Source organism: Triturus cristatus, chromosome 6 (assembly GCF_964204655.1).
Source record: "Triturus cristatus chromosome 6, aTriCri1.1, whole genome shotgun sequence".
NCBI lineage: Eukaryota > Metazoa > Chordata > Amphibia > Caudata > Salamandridae > Triturus > Triturus cristatus.
In genome coordinates this window covers 201,774,928-201,794,767 of record NC_140589.1, presented here as the reverse complement: position 1 = coordinate 201,794,767, position 19,840 = coordinate 201,774,928, and the positions used below count along the sequence as shown (strand labels likewise).

The window sequence follows — 19,840 nt, the reverse complement described above, 5'->3', positions numbered from 1 at the left end:
GATGTCGTTTAACTGATTGGAAGCATGAAAGAAATATTTTTGAAGTTTGAGATTTCTAACGAATTGGAACAAATCAACTCTAGTATGGGCATAGTCAAAATTGTTTCTGGAGCAAAAAGTGAGTCCAAGAGAAAGAATCTTTTCTTCTTTCGATGTAAGCTACATTTTGGAAAGGTTAATTACTGTGTTTTTCATGTTTATGTTGGCACTTATCTCTGTTTGTTGTATCTGTGAGCGCGTGTATTTTTGTTCTGACTGTCCTTTGCCCCACCGTCTGTTTTTTCGACTCCTCCTTTTTGATTTGTTGATGTTTGGCCGCTGTCTGTTCTTTGCGGTCTCGGCCGTAAACTTGTAAGTCTCTCCAGCCGTAAAAAAACAAACTCCTGTACTACCGTTGGTGCTTTCGATTTCTCTCTGCCGGCAAGTTCCACATCCGATTCTATTTCGGAGCTCAATTCAGATTCACTAGGGGTGAATGTTGTTTTGGGTGTTTCACATGTTTGCGAGAGTTGCTGACGGCGGATGTTTTCGAATTTCCTAGAAAACGTGTAGATTTTACCGCTCATATAATCGTTTCTATCTCTCTGAAATTTCACAGCTTTTCTCTCTTTGATGGTTTGCTCGTATTTAGAGAGTCTTAATTTCATATCGTTAAGTATTTTTTCAAGTTCATCTTGACATGTTGACTTCTGCAATTCTACGAACAGTGCCTCGATCTTTAGAAGTAATGCCTCTCTGTCACTTGTGGCATATTTTATTAGGATCTGCAGCATCCTGCTCGATGAGTTGGCGCTGTTCACCGCCCACTCCTTAAGCATCTCAGGGTTGGGGTTTTCGTATGTTGGTGCCACTAGGAGGCCTCTTGGAACTCGCACCACATCTAGATATCTTTGAAGCGATTTACACTCCCACCATTTCGATATCTCTATTTTTCGTAATTTTTGCAGTTCATGTGTAAGTTTTATATTGTCATTGTTTGGTTGTTGTACGGAATCTCCCGTTGGCTTGTGTGTTAATGTGGCGCCACTGTCATCATCGCAAAAAATGTCCCTCGCTGCCTCCTCCCGCTCTCTCTCCCATTCTTCTGCCATTGTTGGATAAGTATCGCTTTGTGCCACTCACTGCTCACTGTGCACTTAGTGAGACTACCTCTCCCATAAGCCACTCGGTTACGTGCTGGAACACCTCACTTCTCCAAACCCCAATGGCTTACCTGGATCTTTTGATTGTCCTCCGACTCTCGCAAGGAACAGGAGGCCAAGAAGGGGAAGGGCAGGTTACGGTGGTCACATCACTGGATGACGGCTTCGGGGGCTCTGCGTCTTTCTCTGCTAGAGAACAATACAAAAGTGGTTCCGGATGTGCAGAGCACCAGATCGAGGAGGGTCTGTGGCAAGATCCCGGCAGATCTACAATATTGAATCCCAATCCTGGCGGCGACGAACAGTCAGGCACAGACTCCGTGAAGTAATGGCAAAAACAATCTTTAATCCAAGCAAAGGCTAGACGCGTTTCGGCGGCGTACCGCCTTGGTCACTACGTCTAGAACACACTCGTATAGCACATAAATACGTTTCTCTCAGTTGTCAGGGCAACCTCACAAGGTTAATCATAGACATAGACAATTACTGTGCTACTTCTGACATGACATAGCAAAAAACAGGAAAATAAATGGCAAAACAATTTGTGCTAAAGTAAATGTTAGGAAGAAAAGCACGAGCAATACGTAAATATTTTAATAGCATACATTTATCGGAAGTGCAGAAGAGATGAACATAGAGACAAAAAATTGCTCGTGTATGGAAACGTCCTGTCTACAGATGTAGACATAGAAAAAACATGTGTGCCTCTAGGGAACCAGGTTAAAATTAGATGTAAATATATATATATATATATATATATATATATATATATATATATATATATATATATATATATATATATATATATATATATATATATATATATATATTTCTTTCTTTCAAGTCCAATGCTCACTCCACACGAAGAATGAGCCTGACATATGCTGGGGTACACAAAGAGGATTTATTCCAAATAGTTGAAACACAGAAGTTACAAAAGTTCAGGAAACGCTAGGCAGACGCGTTTCAGCCGGTAAGCTTTCTTCAGTGCCGGTTTCCAAACAAAGCCTCTCACCTGGGGGTCATTTGATGTCCTGTGACGCTCATATAGCCACTCTCATTGGCTGGATGTTCCAACCCCGCCTCTGTTTAAAAAGGATACTGCACCTCGTGCTTCCCTGAGTCCAGGTGCATGCTGGTCAACGTAGTCTAATGCGGGAGTCCGTACAGTGAGGGACTTCCAAACACCAGGTGGTGTCCCACCTTTGTTGGCTTTCAGGTCACGTTTACCCTCAGCATCCCGGAACCAATATGAAGATGTTAAAATGGACCTATTTTGTGTCCCCTGCAGCAAATGCTGCATCCTCTCTCCCAATGCGAAACACAATACTGAAGTATCAACGTAGGGGGCAACGCGCTGTACTTTAATACACTGTCCAAAGGTGCTGGCGTGCGTGTCGCTCCAGATATATATATATATATATATATATATATATATATATATATTTTCACTGAAAAAACCATAGGTTTCAGGCACGTTATAGTTAGGAATTAGCATTTAAAAAACCTTAGAAATTCACTGAAAAAAACATAGGTTTCAGGGGCGATATAGTTAGCTGGACTTTTCACTCGTACAAAACCATTGAAATTCCCCAGTTATAGTTAGTTCAGCTAACTATAACTCGCGCGCCCGCAATGCACTGCTGATGACGTCACATATTACATCACTCATGACATGGTCAGTGACATCACTCATGACATCACTGATGACATCTCAAATGACATCACTGATGACATCATCCTTGTGATAGAGTGGCAGACCTCCTCTCCCCCTAATATAACCTTTGATACACACATTCAAAAATAGAAACTAAAATTTTCAAAACAATGGACATACCAATATCAGTTACAACAACCTATTCAGTAATTCTAAGATCCACATACACATCCACTCATTCACCAACAGTCCTATACAGTCACTCATACATGTACTCACTCATCATATGTACTCATACACCTATACATCCTGTTTCACAACGCCACTCATCCATAGAGTTACTCACACACATAGTCACTCATGCTAATAAAGAATCAAACATCCATTTACTTGCATATACAGTTATACACACACCACCACACTTACTTCTACAGAAACTTACAGATACTTAGTCTTTTAAACAATCACTTATATAAACACATACTTATTCATACAGGAACTCTTTCAATCTCTCACTCTCACATATACTCACTTATATACACCAATAGTCACATATACTAATTTAAAACATATGTAGTTACTCATAAAGACACTATTGAGACAGTCATTCACTCACTAACACACCCATGCACACACTCATCCACCAATACAGTCCTGCACACATGCTGTCTTCAACACATACAAACAGTGAGTCACTCATTCATGCACTTATGCACTACGTAATACCCCCACCGAACCATACAGACACTCAGACTGATACTCAAAAAACCAACTAATAACCTATATAGACACTCATGTAGCTACTCACCAACCCATGCAGCCTCTTATACACAAAGTGAGAGACTGATACAGATATTTACATATTTAAACATTACTCACTAAGCCATGTATTCACTAAGATACACTTAGTCAGTTATACAATCTATTTTTCAAAAACAAATCATCCATTTAGACACTTATATACCCATTTATTCTTCCATCGACCTTGAGATATACATATATAAAACATATGTAATTTTCAGAAAAACACACATTCACTGGATGATGTCATCAGTGATGTCATCAGTGATGTCATCAGTGATGTCATCAGTGATGTCATGAGTGATGTCATGAGTGATGTAATATGTGACGTCATCAGCAGTGCATTGCGGGCGCGCGAGTTATAGTTAGCTGAACTAACTATAACGGGGGAATTTCAATGGTTTTGTACGAGTGAAAAGTCCAGCTAACTATAACGCCCCTGAAACCTATGTTTTTTTCAGTGAATTTCTAAGGTTTTTTAAATGCTAATTCCTAACTATAACGTGCCTGAAACCTATGGTTTTTTCAGTGAATTTCAAAGGTTTTTTAAATGCTAATTTCTAACTATGGCTACAGAGATAGGACATGTGAAGAAAGAAGAAAAAACGCACAGAAAGAAAAAAAAGTAATGCAGAAAGAAGCAACAGAAGTCCTCAAAGACGAAGAAAAGTGCAGGAAGAAGGATAACGTGCAGAAAGAACAAACAGAAGAACAGAAAGAAGCCTTGTTGCAAAATCATCCTGTACCCTCAACTTTTTCAGACGGATACTGGTGTTAACTGAGTCTGACTAACCAGTCCTAGAGCCAGTGCTATGTTAAAAGACACTCAGAATACAGTGAAAACACCTACATACACTAGGTAACACTATGCGTTGGGGTCCCCCTGTGATCAGCATGACCTCCTCTGTAAGCCCCTAGTATATAATAGGGCAGGTGATTAAAACTACCTCCTAAAACGCGCCACAGGGCGTGTTTGCACACGTCTTCTCAGGCCCCGTCCCCTCACTTCCCCACTGTGTAAACACGCCCTGTGGCCGTTTTAAGTTGGGAGATTAAGTCCCCCTGAATCCTGAGGGTCCCTAGGGTCCAACTAGACCACTAGGTACCTCCAGTAAGCGCCACAGAGCTGCATTGCAGAGAGGTGTAAAAAAGGGGCACGGCCTGCACCACCTCTCTGCAACGCAGAGCAGTGGCGCTTACTGGAAGCCCCTGGTGGGCTAGTTGGCCCCCAGGGTCCCTCAGGATTGAAAGGGAATTATTTCCCCAACTTAAAACGTGCCACAGGGCGTGTTTGCACATGTCACCTCAGGCCCCGTCCCCTCCCTTCACCACTGTGTAAACGCGCCCTGTAGCCGTTCTAAGTTGAGAGATTAAGTCCCCTTGAATCCTAAGGGTCCCGAGGGTCAAACTAGCCCACTAAGTACCTCCAGTAAGCGCCACAGAGCTGCGTTGCATAGAGGTGTAAAAAGGGGCGTGGCCTCACAACACCTGTCTGCCACGCAGCTCCCTGGCGCATACTGGAGATACCTGTTGGGCTAGTTGGCCCTCAGGGACCCTCAGTATTGAAGGGGAATTAATTCCCCAACTTACAACTGGCCAGGGGGTGCATTTGCAGAGTGCTGCTAGGAGGGGGCGTGGCCTCCGGCGCGGTGCCGGTCTTTTATTTATTTTTTTAAGAAGGAGGGCTGTGTGGCCCCCCTTCTTTTTCTAATTTACTGGCCCTGGGCCTGCACCCTAATTTTTTTGTTTAAAAAAAAAAATTTGGCCCTCCCAAGGCCTTAATCGGCCCCGGGGACCCCAACCCCCGGGTCAAGGCCTTTTTTTTTTTTATTCTTTAGGAGGGGGCTGCGTTGCCCCCCTCCTCAGGCCACTTATGGCCCCGGGGACCCCATCCCCCAGGGCCGGCCTTTGTTTTTTCTTATTGTAAAAAAATATATATATTTATAGAAACACTTAGGTACATACGGTTTGTCCAGCATGTCCTATCACCATGACGAATTGCGTGATAATCATTAAAAGGCAACTATGCATAGAATGAATCCACATGGAATGTATTTACACCGCTAGTGAAGCTCTGACGTGTCTGACGCCTACCGTGCCTAATCCCGGCGCCCCCGCCGGTGGGTACTCCCCAAGTAGACACCCTTGTCGTTTATTTATACAAACATGGGTATCTATTGACGGGCACATTTAATATACACGCACACCAAGCCATTCAAAGGGGATTCCACAAAAATTCGACCAAACTATGCAAGAAACCCCCCTCACGGTTAATAAAACACACATCCACCGCCGGATGTGTAATACTTTTTATTTTACTCTCTGGAAAGGAGACGAACCTCACTTGAGAGTCACAGTGTGCTCCTGGCTGAGCCCAATGCTGTGTTACACCCACCAGTGCCCGCCGAGTGCCTCACACCTCTGTGTTGTATTCCACCAGCTAGTGCGTATGCTATGACACTCTCTAGCCCATGTGCACTGTAACACCACCCTGTGAATATGTCGTGCCACACTTGCCTTCGCACGGGTTATATTGCCCCATCTAACGTGCCTTCCTCGATGCCTATGTTATAACGCACAGCGCTATGCCATACATATTACAATCTGGGATCCATATCTTTGTCACAGTGCATATGCAACGTTACACTCCCCAGCACATATTTTATATTACAACTTAAGAGACTAGTTAGGTTACACAACACTGCCCTGTGCATATTACACTCCAAGGCGCATATCGCATAGTACGAGCTAGTGCCTGTGCTATCTCGCGCTCTCCAATGAATCTGTCATTGCGCACAATGTATTGCATATTATATTTCACGCCCCAGGTCATCTTATATCACACTTTTTGGTGCATAGTGTATACCATATACTATATCTAGTTTTCATTTTCAATCGTGCTCTCAGGACTATGTTCTATATAACACTGCGTCCACCTACCCTTTTCACGGACATTACATTTTGCGATGGGGGGTGGAGGGTCAGGGGGTGTATCTGCCAAGTGAGCCCGGAGTCACAGTCACAAACGTCCTCTTCTTCCTGAATAAAAGTGAGATTATGCTGCATACTTGTTCATATTTTAAGTAGTTCGCACAGACACACATTTTAAAAACAATAAAGTTCCTAATACCCACCTTCTCTGAACAGTTAGCTTGCTGCCCCATCCACCTCCTCCCTATCCTCTGCTGTCTGAATCCATGGACTAGCCTCCTCCCTCCTGCCATGCATGGTCTGATGTGCTGCCACTGCCCTCCATTTAGCATGATGTACCAGTCCACTCCTCCTGCCCTCCATTGCCCAATTCTATGGCCCATCATTGACCTCCTGCTTAGCCTCTGTGCTTAGCTTGCTGCCCCTATTCTCCTTCCCCCTGCCATCTGATGTCTTTGTGCATGCCCCTGCTCCATCCCATGGACCTGCCACTCCTATCTACTCTGCGTGTTCTGTTGAGCTGCCACTCCCCTCCAACCTGCCTACATTGTCAGATGACTGTAACCTGTCCCTGCCACCTCCACCCTGCCTGTCCACATGCCATGCCCCCTACCCCCTTCCTCCTGTCCTCCATGGTCCATTTTACTGCCACACCCTTCTGCCCTCCCTGGTCTGTTGTGCTGCAACTGCTCCTCCTGCCTGCCCCGTGCGGTCTGTTGTGAGGCCCCTTCCCCTGAACTCTCTTGTCTGTGCCCAGGTCCTGACCCTCCCTTCTATCCTCCATGGTCCTTTGTGCATGCCCCTGCACCCTCGTTCTTGCCCATCATAGCCATTGTGCTGCCACTAACCCACCTGCTTGCCATGCATGGTCTTCTGTGCTGCCATGGCCCCTCCCACCTTCCCTGTGTGGTCAGCTAACTGCCCCTGCCCCCTCCCACCTTCCCTCCATGGTCTGTGTGTATGACATCATAGTCTCATTGTTGCTCTCCATGGTGTGTCTTGTTTCTAGTGCCCATACTGCCTGACCTCCACGGTCATCTTGCTGCTCCGGTCCTGCCCCCTTGCCCCAGCCCTCTTTTTCCATGTGCAGACCCCTATTCCCTGCCTCCTGGCTTGCCTGTTCCATTGTAATGCCCCTGATCCGTCCCTCCTGCCCTTTATGGTCTGTTATGCTGCAGCTTTCTCTCCTGTCTGTCCATTATGGTCAGCTAGCTACCATTGCCTCTTTCCCCTCTGTTCTCTGTTGTCCATGTGCATGGTCCTGTCCCTCCCTATTGCTTTCCATGGATTGTTGTGCTGCACTCCCTGATGCCTGCCCTGTAGGGTCAGTTTGGTGCACCTCTCCATGTCCCTCCTGTCCTCTGTTATCCGAGTCCATGTCCCTACCCCAATTCCTCCTGCCTACCATGATCCAATGTACCATACTTGCAAACATTTTGAACTTGGTAAGAGGGAGATTTTGAAAAAAAACTGGGGTATTGATTTTCCCCTTTGAGTTACATTAAAAAAGAGGAGATTGTAGACAGGAGACAGATCAAGTAAAGCCCATTTGAGCTTAAAAACATTGGACGTTTCCTGGCTGAAACGGGTCTGTTGGCATGTATGGTTGTACTACCACTGCCTCTTCCTTCTGCCCACAATGGTCTATTATATTGCCACAGCCTCTCTTGCAAGTCCTGTATTGTTGGTTTGTTGCCCCTGCCCCCCTTTCCACTGCCCTCCATAGTCTGTTGTGCTGCCACTGCCCTTCCTGCCTGCCCAGTGTGGTCAAATTGTTGCCTCTGCACTCTCCTACCTGCCTTCAATTTTCAGAGTCCGTGCCCCTGGCCTCTGCCTCTCAACAGTATCCCAATGAACAACTAGATTGCTAACATTCTATATTTATTACAAAAGTGTGGAACGCCTGACGTCATCTTGATGTAATCAAAACTGTAATACCTAGAGTATTTCCTTTAGAAATTACATATATGAGAGGGTCTTATTTGCATCAAAATTATGGTTAGTGCTCTAAAAAACTAAAATGAGGACATATTTTCTGAGTTTTCAAATAGCGACAAAGAACTTTTAAATTATTTGTTATCTTTATGTTTTTTTATCCAGTTGACCACTTGATTAAATGTTGCACCTAGGGGAGAGGATGTGGTGTTACTTCCAGAGCTGCAGACTTTGCAACTGGGGAACCAGGTTGGAGTTTCTGCTTCAGCTCAACATTCTGTGATTCTGGTCAAATCACTTAATCTCCCCATGTCTACAACCAAAATGAATTTGATCTTGTGTGATGTAACCAATGCTCATGTAAAGCACTCCAATACCTGACAAGTCTGCACTATATAAAACTGCAAATACACACAAAATAAGTGTCTTGCACACTTCTGTCATTGGGCTACATGTGGGCTACATCTGGGTGATATTTGTGCTGCATTTGGGCTCTTTTGTCTCTGGTGGCCATCTTGGGAGATTTATTTGTTATGAAGTTTCCTCATTTACTGCAGTCTCCTCAGTAGGAAATACTTTCAGTTTTTTAGTTCGGTTCCATCAAGAAGGCATTCAGATGTGTCACACATTTGCCATAAATTCTGAATGTTAGCACTCTAGTTGCTCATTAGATCACTGTAGTAAAGCTACTGCTCACCAGGGAAGTCTGCTGCTGGTATTCAAAGTGCATGTTTCAATCTGCATGTCAGAATTTTTTTATGAATTAGAAGGGGATTTGAGAAGTCAAAATGTGCCCTAATTTTTCTTTCTGCACCACTAATCATAATTGCTGTGGCAAAATGAACCCACTCAGTTTGTTCCTTTGTAAATTAAATGTTTTAACTGTTACCACTTTATTCCAATCAAGATGGCTTCAGGTGTGCCATATTTTTGTCATAAATAAGACTGTTAGCGCTCTAGTTGTTCGTTAGAACACTCTGGGACATTCTGTCATTGGGCTATACTTGGGCTACATCTCGGTGATATTTGGGCTACATTAGGACTCTTTTGTCTCTGGTGGCCATTTTGGGAGACTTATTTGTTATGATGTTTCCTAATTTCCTCATTTACTACAGTCTCCTCAGTAGGAAAAACTTTGTTTTTTACTTTGATTCCATCAAGAAGGCATTCAGATGTGTCACACATTTGCCATGAATTCAGAATGTTAGCACTCTAGTTGCTTATTAGATCACTGTAGTAAAGCTACTGCTCACCAGGGAAGTCTGCTGCTGGTATTGAAAGTGCATGTTTCAGTCTGCATGTCAGAATGTTTTAATGAAATAGAAGAGGATTTGAGAAGTCACTCAAAATGTGCCCTAACTTTTCTTTCTGCAGCACTAATCATACTTTCTATGGCAAAATGAACCCCCTCATTTTGTTCCTTTTTAAATTAAATGTTTTAAGAGTTACCACTTTATTCCAACCAAGATGGCTTCAGGTGTGCCATACTTTTGTCATAAGTAGGACTGTTAGCGCTCTAGCTGTTCTTTAGAACACTCTGGGAAGCTGCAGTAGAACACAAAGGAATCAACTGACAGTCTCTGCCCTTGTTGGATGTACATGTTTTACTGAGAATGTCAGACTTCATTCTCCCATGACTGAGAAAGATAATGTGAATTTACAGAAAATATGCTCTCAGTTTAGCTTATTGATCACCTTCCAAACCTCTGTGGAAAAAGCATGAGAAAATAGTTTTCTCTCAAACATGATATCACAGCAGAAGGCTTTTTCACATGGTAAAATCACCTTAGAACACACCACAATTCCTAAAATGAGTATGGTACCATCAACAAATGATTTATAATGTAACTAAAGTCTTAAAATCTTCTATTAACTGCAAGGCCTTTTAATGAGGTGCTATCATGTATATTGGTCCCAAGATGGCTGCCAACACTTCTTGGATGAAGTGCTGACAGTTAATCAGATCTCACGATGAGATGTGTGGTTAGGCTCCGCCCAGATATATATATGATTTTACTTTTGATTTTCTCAGGAACTACTGAATGGATTGACACCAGATATGCAAAAGGCACATCCCTGACCTGAGGACTACCTCTTTGCCAAATTTAAAGTAATTCTGTTCAGCCGTTTGGGCTGTACCTTGGACTAAAGGTCCCTATGGAAAATTGCATGGGAAAAACGCGTTTTGGGACCCCCCTTTTTTCTCAGCCCCCGCTTGACGAATCCCCCCCGAGACTTTCAGGGCACAAGCGGAGCGGAGCGCTCCACCTATTTTGAAAATTTTGCGAGGATTCGTCAATCGGCGCCAAAGTTATTCCAAATAGAATGTTGCGGATTCCTATGGAAACACGGTCCTAACTATAACTATCTACTGGCGACCGCCAGTAGATTATTTATATATATATATATATATATATACACACATATATACACACACACACACACACACACACACACACACATGCTAAATGGAATTACACCAATTGTGGCAAAAAGGTAGCTCTTGGTTCAGAAATCACTCTTTTTGTTAAATGGTGTGAATCCGTTCAGTAGTTCCTGAGAAATTTAATATTTCTCAGATATACTACTGGGGACGCAGAGGATCCGCGAACCCTTCCTATCTTGTGCATGCAATCTGATTGGCTGCCAACACTTCAAACCAGGAAGTGTTGGAAGCCATCTTGTGACTAGGTTGAACCGAGTCACAAGAAAAAAGGTAAAAAAAGGTTAACAAGCAATAACAGGGGGCAGGGTAGAAACACCCTGACCCCCTAGGCCTACTCAAAAGAGTCCCACAGGGACGACCCCCAGGGCTAAAAAAAGCATTTTTTTCAAAAAATAATTAGGCGGGATTTGTTTCCTTTAAGCCCCGGGTTTGCCAAGTCCCGGAAACAATGAAAAAAATGTGATGTGGGGGCCTGCGCGGAGCCCCGCAGCCCCAGGGACCGCCACTTCCCTGGGGCTATAATGACAAAAAATAATGCGTGGGGGCTTCTGCCCCCCCCACACAGCCCGGGGACCGCCACCTCCCTGGGGCTATGTTTGTCAAGTGGGGGGCCACGCGGCCCCCCTGCAGCCTGGGGACCGCCACCTCCCTGGGGATAAGTATATAAATAGGCATGGGGCAGGAGCCCCCCCCACACAGCCCCAGGGACCACCACCTCACAGGGCTACTTACAAATGGGATGGGGGGCACGCAGCCCCCCTCCTGGAGCCATAAATGGCCCTATAGACTGCCACCCCCAGGGCCGGCTCCAGCAATGTCCCGGGGTGCCCACCCCTGGGACATTAAAGTTTTGCTATGGGATGGCGGGAGCACTGCTCCGGCCGTTCCATAGTAAACAGTGTGCTCGCTTTGGGCAAGCGAGAGAAATTTGCTCTTGCTTGTTCAAAGCGAACATACTATGCTTTTTACCACCAGGGAGCTGCATGCCACCAGCTCACTGGGGGTAAAAAGCCATGCTGGCTCCCGCAGGAGGTGGGAGCCGGCCGGGACCGCGGGGGGCTACAGGCTCCCCCCGCGGTCCCCAACCAGCAGGCCATGCCCCTGGGGATGGGGTCCCCGGGGCTGAAAAGGCCCGGGAAGGAGGGCTCTCGGCCCCACTCCCTTTTATTATAAATAAAAAAAATTAAAAAAATACGTGACGGGCCCTGGGAGATGGGGTCCCCGGGGCTGAAATCGGCCTAGGGAGGGGGCCGCACGCCCTCTTCCCTTTTTTAATTTGAAAAAAAAGACAGGCCTAGCCCAGAGGGATGGGGTCCCTGGGGCCAACAATCGGCATCAGGAGGGAGCCATGTGGCCCCTCTTTTTTTTTTTATTTGCAAATAATTTTTAAAAATTGGTTTGGGCCCGGGAAAGTGGGGTCCCCGGGGCTCAAAAGCATGAAGGGGAGGGGGGTCTTCCGAACAAAAAAAAAATAATAATAATCGAAAGCCAGCAACTCGACGGAGGCCATGACCCTTTTTTCCACTACTCTTGGTTGGGGGAGGAAGTCCCCTTTGTTCTTGAGGGTCCTTAGGGGTAAACTACCCCACATGTTACCTCCAGTAAGCCCCACATAGTGAGATTGCTAAGAGGTGCTCGGAGGCCACGACCCTTTTTCCACCACTCTGCAAACGCACCTGTCAGCGCACTGCTGGTGGGGCTATGAGGTCCTTTTACGTCCAGAGGGTCTTACGGCTAAAGTGGACTTCATCCCTCAAGCAGGAGTGTGCCAGGAGGCGCGTTTGCAAAGTGGTGGAGAAAAGGGGCAGGGCCTCTGACCACCTCTGAGCAACCCAGCTGTGTGGGGCTTACTAGAGGTAACCGTAGGGCTAGTTGGTACCTCAGGGACCCTCATGAAGCAAGGGGACTTCATGCCACAACCAACAGTGCGCCAGGAGTCGCATTTGCAGAGTAGTGGAGAAAGGGGGCGTGGCCTGTGACCATCTCTCAGCAATCCCACTGTGTGCGGCTTACTGGAGGTAACAGGTAGGTTAGTTGTCCTCCAAGGATCCCCAGCAGCGAAGGGGACTTTATCCCTCAAGCAAGAGCATGCCATGAGGGGCATTTGCAGACTGGTGGAAAAAGGAGCGTGGCCTATGAGAACTTAGCAATCCTTGGGGCCAACTACCCCTCTTGTTACCTCCAGTAAGTCCCTCTCAGTGGGATTGCTAAGAGGTCTTTGGAGGCCACGCCCCCTTTCTCCACCACTCTGCAAACACACCTCCTGGCGCACTACTGGTTGGGAGATGAAGTCCACTTTACTCCAGAGGGACCCTGGGGGCCAAGAAGGCCTCCTGGTATCTTCTGTAAGCACTATGCAGCGGAATTTCTGAGAGCTGGTTGGAGGCCCAGCCCCTTTTCTCCACAACTCCGCAAACGTGAGTGCTAGTTAAAAAAAAATTTGAAATTCACTGAAAAAAACCAGAGGTTACAGGGACATTATAGTTAGGAATTAGCATTTAAAAAAACCTTAGAAATTCATTGAAAAAAACTACTGGTTTCAGGGACGTCATCGTTAGGAATTAGCATTTTAAAAAACCTTAGAAATTCACAGAAAAAAAAAACACAGGTTACAGGAACGGTATAGTTAGGCTGGCATTTCAATTGACAAGACAGTGAAATTCAACCGTTATAGTTAGCTGAGCTAACTATAACTTGCGCCCCAGCAATGCACTGCTTATGACCTCACATTTTACATCACTCATGACATGGTCAGTGACATCACTGATGATATCACCGATGACATTTCAAATGACATCAGTGATGACATCATCCAGAGACCGTGAGTGTTTTTTAAAAGTTTATGAGTGTTAAATCTATATACCAAGATGTATTGGTGAATCAGTGGGTGTATGAGTGACTGTATTGATGAATCAGTGGGTGCCTGACTGACTGTATGAGTGAATGTATGGGTGAACATCTTCTAGGCCCAAATTGTTACATTTTATATGTTCTGGTATCCCTAGAAAGAATGGTCACTGTGTGAATGTATGGGTGAGCAACTGGTTGTGTGAATGTGTGTATCTGTCTGTCAGTTGATGTCTAAGTGGGTGTATGAGTGTGTTAGTGGGTAAGTGAATGGCTATATGTGTGTTTGATTGGTTGTCTGACTACGTCTATGGTTATCTGGGTGCCTGTGTTTGTGGGTGAGGCGGTGTGTGACTGCTTGTATGGATCAGTGAGTGGGTGAGTGAGTCAGTGGCTGTGTTGGGTACTTTTGCGTGTGTGAGAAGTTGTATGGGTGAGTGAGTGTCTGCATAGCTGTGTCAGTGATTGAATGCATGTGTCAGTATGGGTGAGTAACTGAGTATGTGAAAGGCAGAATATGTGAGTGACAGGGTATATGAGTGACTGTATGCTGGAGTGAATGGGAGAGTGGCTATATAGATGAGTGCATGCTTCTGTCAGTGAATGTATAGCTGAGTGATCATGAGTGATCATGTGTTACTATTGGTATGAGTAAGTGGTTGGGTGTGTAACTGTCTGGGTGAGTAAGTGGCTGTATGATTGACTGTATGGGTGAGTGTCGAGGTGTGTGTGAGTAGTTCTATGGGTGACTGCTATAATCTATTGTTGTTGTTGTACATCTTCCTCATTGCTGTCCTGTTCCTTGCTGCTCAGCCATGAGTGATGTCACTTGGAATGTTGAGTGTGGGGGACTGGAGGAGTTGGCAGTTGGAGAGATGGGGCTGAGCAGCAGGGAGGCTGCTCCTGGTGGGGCTTTACAGGGGCCTAGCTGAGGCCTTACAAGAGATCTACATGGACTTTATGGCTAACCAATAAACCTATAACTTGTTCTACGTAACCTGTCTACGAGACATCCTTAATTATTACACTGGCGACGACTGGAAAGAACTTATGTGTGTGCTTCAATGGATAAAGGATTTTCAGGAGAGAAGGAAAAAATTTCAAGAGAACTTTCAAGCTGGTTGCTGTACTGAAACTGAGAGTAAAGAAAAGTAACTTTCTGTGTATTGTGAGGAAACTGACGCTCAAGCCCCACCAGTGACCAATCCATCGGTCGCCCTAATAAGTGAGTGCCAGTTTGTTTTGGAACTTTATGTAAAGAACCTACATGTTGAGGGAGGATGGCTGCGAGAGTTCGCAGTAGTAACAAGTGTTTGGTAATTGGCACCAGCGATGTATGATGATGAAAACCGGCAACTCTGTGATCGGTGACATTTAAAAATAGCAGAGGCTATTATTTCTTTTAAGCTGGTGAAGCTGCTGACCTGAATGCTGGCAATGTGAGCTGTGACGCTCCAGAGTGCTTTTGGGATCTCACATGGAGCAGAGCTGTGAATATCTACTACGATAACTCGTGGTTGGAAGCCCTGCTATCCTTACTACATTTGTGAAAAAGGCTACTGATTTGGATTGGCAGTAGTGTCTGGTGCTCAGGAATTAGCAGCGACGTGTGCTGGGGAAAACCGGCACCCCTGTGAGCCGTTACACTTGGTTAAAAATGCAGAGGCTGGTGATGAGGCAGCAATTTATGGCTCCGTCTGGTATGGCGCAGTGCTAGGGTCATGTCTTGTGTGTACCGGCTGTTTTTACTCTTAAGCAGCTTTCGAACAGTTCTCGAGTATTTCTGCCTATGTACCGGCAATGCACACGTGTGGTGAGGCACTTTGGATTCATTTTTATTGGATTTGTGGTTTCTTTTGGCTTCCTTTCACCGCGCTGCTGTGGGCAGTTTAACTGTCGTGCTCACTCTTTAAAAAGTACGCAAGCAAGGTAAAGCTCACCTGCTGTGACTGCCACGAGGACGAGTTCCGTGGCCTTTCTGACGTCGATGGAGGCTTGGCTGTTTCATTGCCGCACATTGACATTTTTTTTTTTTGCATGAACGTGCCGAGAGCCACCCGGTGCAGCATACGTTGCGTGCTGCCATTTTAGGATTGGCGTTTCAGAACTGCTTGGTTTCCTGATGCTTCAAGCATGTAAATTACTCGCGTTGCCAACCACGATGCGTTTTTGTTATCTTCCTCTCAATAAAGTTCATTTTCAACTTCTGCTTAACCGGGACTGTGGCAGTTCAACGTTCCACTCCCTGCATGTCCTAATGATGTTTGAAGGAAACACAGCGTTCGTGGAGACTGGAATGAATCTCTGGCAACACTCTGAGGTTCGGGGTGGTGAGTCTAAGTCTTCCTGCTCTGAAACACATGGAAGACACTGGACTTTTTGCCTGCAGTTCGTGTGGTGTGGACACTGCGCATCCTTAATTACCTGTGCCAAAACGTATTGGGTGGCGACATATATATATATATGGATCTCCTGGTCAAGGGCTTCACTTTAGGTGAGGACTTTGGGTGTGAGATCGCTCACCGGAGTAAAGACTTCCTTTTTGTTTATTTTCATTGCTACGCAGGTGTTCCGCATTTGATGGGGTTGTTTAATTCTGTTTCATATCGACGTGTCTCCCTTATTACGTTGAGGTTGTGGGGTGGTGAGTACTCCAAATCTGTTTCATAGGGATGTATGTACCCTATTAGGTTGAGGTTGTGGGGTGGTTTGTTCCCCAGTTCTGTTTATAGGGAGGTGTGTACCCTATTACGTCGAGGTTGTGGGTGGTGAGTACCTAATACTAGAGGCATAGGCTTCTTGGTGTTTTAAGTCATGCTCTCGTAATTCTCGTTTTATTTTCCTTAAGAGAGTGGGGGATAGGGCATGTTTCATGCATGTATATTTTGGAATGTGTTTTTTTTTTTCCCCTATAGGGTGACGTTGTTCCCCTATTTCTGTAATTTGCGTTTTGGAGTGTCATAGGGATTCCCCTATTACAGTATTTGAAATTTTGGAGTATCATAGGGAAAGTTTTTTTTTCCCTATTACAGTGTTCGCAGAGTCTAAGGGAGGTGTTTTCCCCTATAGGGAGGTGTTTCCCCCTATTACAGTATTTGGAGTTTCATAGGGAGGTGCGTTTCCCTATTTCTATGTTCTATGTGCCTAAGGGAGGTGTTTTCCCCTATAGGGAGGAGTTTTCCCCTATTACAGTATTGGAGTTTCATAGGGAGGTGCGTTTCCCTATTTCAATGTTCTATGTGTCTTAAGGAGGTGTTTTTTTTTTGGTAGTGTGTACCCATCTAATTAGTTTCCCTTGGGAGGGGGATGGGGTTCATTATTCTTTTGTTATAGATATTTTCTTGCGACTATTTGCTGATTTGATGTATAATTATTTGCATAATGTACTTTCTTTTTATTTCTACTTTATTTAGGCAAGGGTATTTTGTGCTATCTTGATTCAATGCATATCTTTTGCTTGTTTTTCTAAGGAAGGGAGATGTGCTATAATCTATTGTTGTTGTTGTACATCTTCCTCATTGCTGTCCTGTTCCTTGCTGCTCAGCCATGAGTGATGTCACTTGGAATGTTGAGTGTGGGGGACTGGAGGAGTTGGCAGTTGGAGAGATGGGGCTGAGCAGCAGGGAGGCTGCTCCTGGTGGGGCTTTACAGGGGCCTAGCTGAGGCCTTACAAGAGATCTACATGGACTTTATGGCTAACCAATAAACCTATAACTTGTTCTACGTAACCTGTCTACGAGACATCCTTAATTATTACAGTGACTCACTCAGTGTGTGAGCACCTGTATGGCTGTATTAGTGGATATTTGCAAAAAGAACAATAGATGGACAGAATCCATCGTTTTTTTGCTCACCATGCCCTTCCAGTGATGGACTGTTCCCATGAGGCACAGGGTCAAGACGGATTTGCATATGGCCAGGTCGAAACTGGGGTGGCATGGTGAGCAAAAGAATGATGGATTTAACTCAGATCTCTTGACTTGGGGTGAATGTTTTGATTTATTCTGCATTCCGTCCATCAATTGTGTGTCTTTTGTATTAGTGGATATGTCAATGGCTGTATTAGTGAGTGAGTGGGTCTATGAGTGGCAGTATGGGTGAGCGAGTGGATGTGTGTATAGATCAATGAATCAGTGAGTGGTTGTGTAAGTACTGGTATGGCTCGGTGATTGGTTGTGTGGGAGTGGCAGTGGTCATATAAAAGATTCTATAGCGGTGTGAGTGGGTGCGTCAGAGATGCTGTGAATGATGTCATCACTGATGTCATTTGACCATGTCATGAGTGATGTATTATGTAAGGTCATAAGCAGTGCATTGCGGGTGCGTGAGTTATAGTTAGCTCAGCTAACTATAACGGCGGAATTTCACAGGTTTTGTGCAAGTGAAATAGCCTAACCATAACGTCCCTGTAACCTGTGTTTTTTTCCATAAAAATAACATTATATATATATATATATATATATAGCGCATCTATGTCAAGAAATTATTTTCAAGTATGAAATGCTGCATTGGCACCAGCCCACATGCTTAGAGAACGAGAAACAGCAGCACCGCTAACTTGATGCGTAAAACAAATCAAGAGCACAGACAGATGCAGATGGCACTGAAACTCTGCCTGTCATTGTATAATAAAGAGCTGAAAGCTATTGGTTAATTATAACTTATGTGACACACTACCCTGTTAACTCCAATTTACATGGAGCGTACCACCACTAACCTCCCCCAGACTTCAATTGGATCACGTGGTGGAAACTTCGTTGAGCACAATGGATCACCCATATCAACATCTGATTTAGGTCAGCACGTTATGCGACTTGTAACAATCATTTAGTGTAATCACCATATAAATGCTGACAATATAATTCCACCATCTGAGTCCTCGCAACCAACGCCCACTAGCTCATGGGTCCAACTCAAGGCAAGTCTCAGGAGCATTAAGTTGCAATCTATGAGCATGATGGGCGTTGGACGCGGAGCCGCTACAGGCGGCGACTCTAGCTTCGTCAAGCCGTTTACTTGGTGCAGGAGTGGATTTAAGAGGTTTCGCTAAGGTTCTCACCGTGACACGCCTCCTGCTCTGCGATCCTGTGTTGTGACATGATGCGATCGGCTGAAATGCAGCTCCTCTTGTCGCTGGAGAGTACCGACGCGCACTGGTTTTCAAAGAGCTGAAGAGCTGCGCAATGATCATCCGCGCCGCGGAGACCCGAGCATGGAGGAGTTCCCGCGAGACATCACGTCCGGGTGCGTCTCTCCGCCCCCCCGTCCGGATGGTGGGCAGCGCGTGATGAAATTTACTCATCCAGGGTCGCTTCCCAGGCTTGGAAAGCCGAGAGCCTAGAGTTAGAGGCCGGTGTTGGATTTTTGGGGCCTGAGCAGAAGTGGAAGGTGTGAATCCCCTCTGATTTGTATAAACGAACATGTCAATTTGGCATAAATTCACAATTAATCTTCTGGCTTGTTGAAGGAAATTTCAGGCGCATATATCAGTAAAAAGATAAAAACGTCAATATTAACCCGAGAGTAGAAGTATATATATTTTAAAACACACTATAAAGTGGAATGTGTTATCAGGAGCGCAACACCCATTAGACTCAAAGGGCTTCAGCCTCCCCCGTCGTGTGTTGCCCGGGATTAGACAGCTTCCCGGATACCCACACAGCCGCACCGAGCACTTCACAGGTCTTTAAAAGACCATTTGCATGGCAATGAGGCCTTGCTGTTGTTTCACCCCTTCTAAGAGCCCCTTCTCAAATGTTAACTAATGTAATTGGAGCAGGGGAGGGAGCTGTCCTGATGAATACTGTTGTAAATAAGTACTCCAATACGAAGTATATTTCCATATTCTTGGTGCACAGAAGGAGACGTCTTGTTGCCTTGCTTTTAGGTTCAGCCTACGAGACCGCCCACGCTTCTAGTTGCAAATAACTATTCAGGGCTTACCAAGAGCTTTTAGGGACGGCTGCCAAGTGCACATTTTTAGGCGCGTCCCCTCATTCCTGCAATAAAGGCTTTGTCACACATATTTAGCATTGTCAAAGCGCTTTGTTTTCAGTAAAGCAAGCATCCACATGCTTAATG

General features: G+C 45.1%; 1 protein-coding gene across 1 annotated transcript in view; it reads right to left on the bottom strand.

The window, feature by feature from the left end:
• The window catches only part of LOC146816638 (uncharacterized), a 147,592-nt gene extending 128,613 nt beyond the window's left edge, over nt 1-18,979 (bottom strand). The window contains exon 1 of the mRNA XM_085610523.1: nt 18,819-18,979. Coding sequence (XP_085466649.1) covers nt 18,819-18,858 — 40 coding nt within the window. The 5' untranslated portion in view covers nt 18,859-18,979. The remainder of the gene's footprint in view (nt 1-18,818) is intronic.
• Nucleotides 18,980-19,840: the final 861 nt, after the last annotated feature.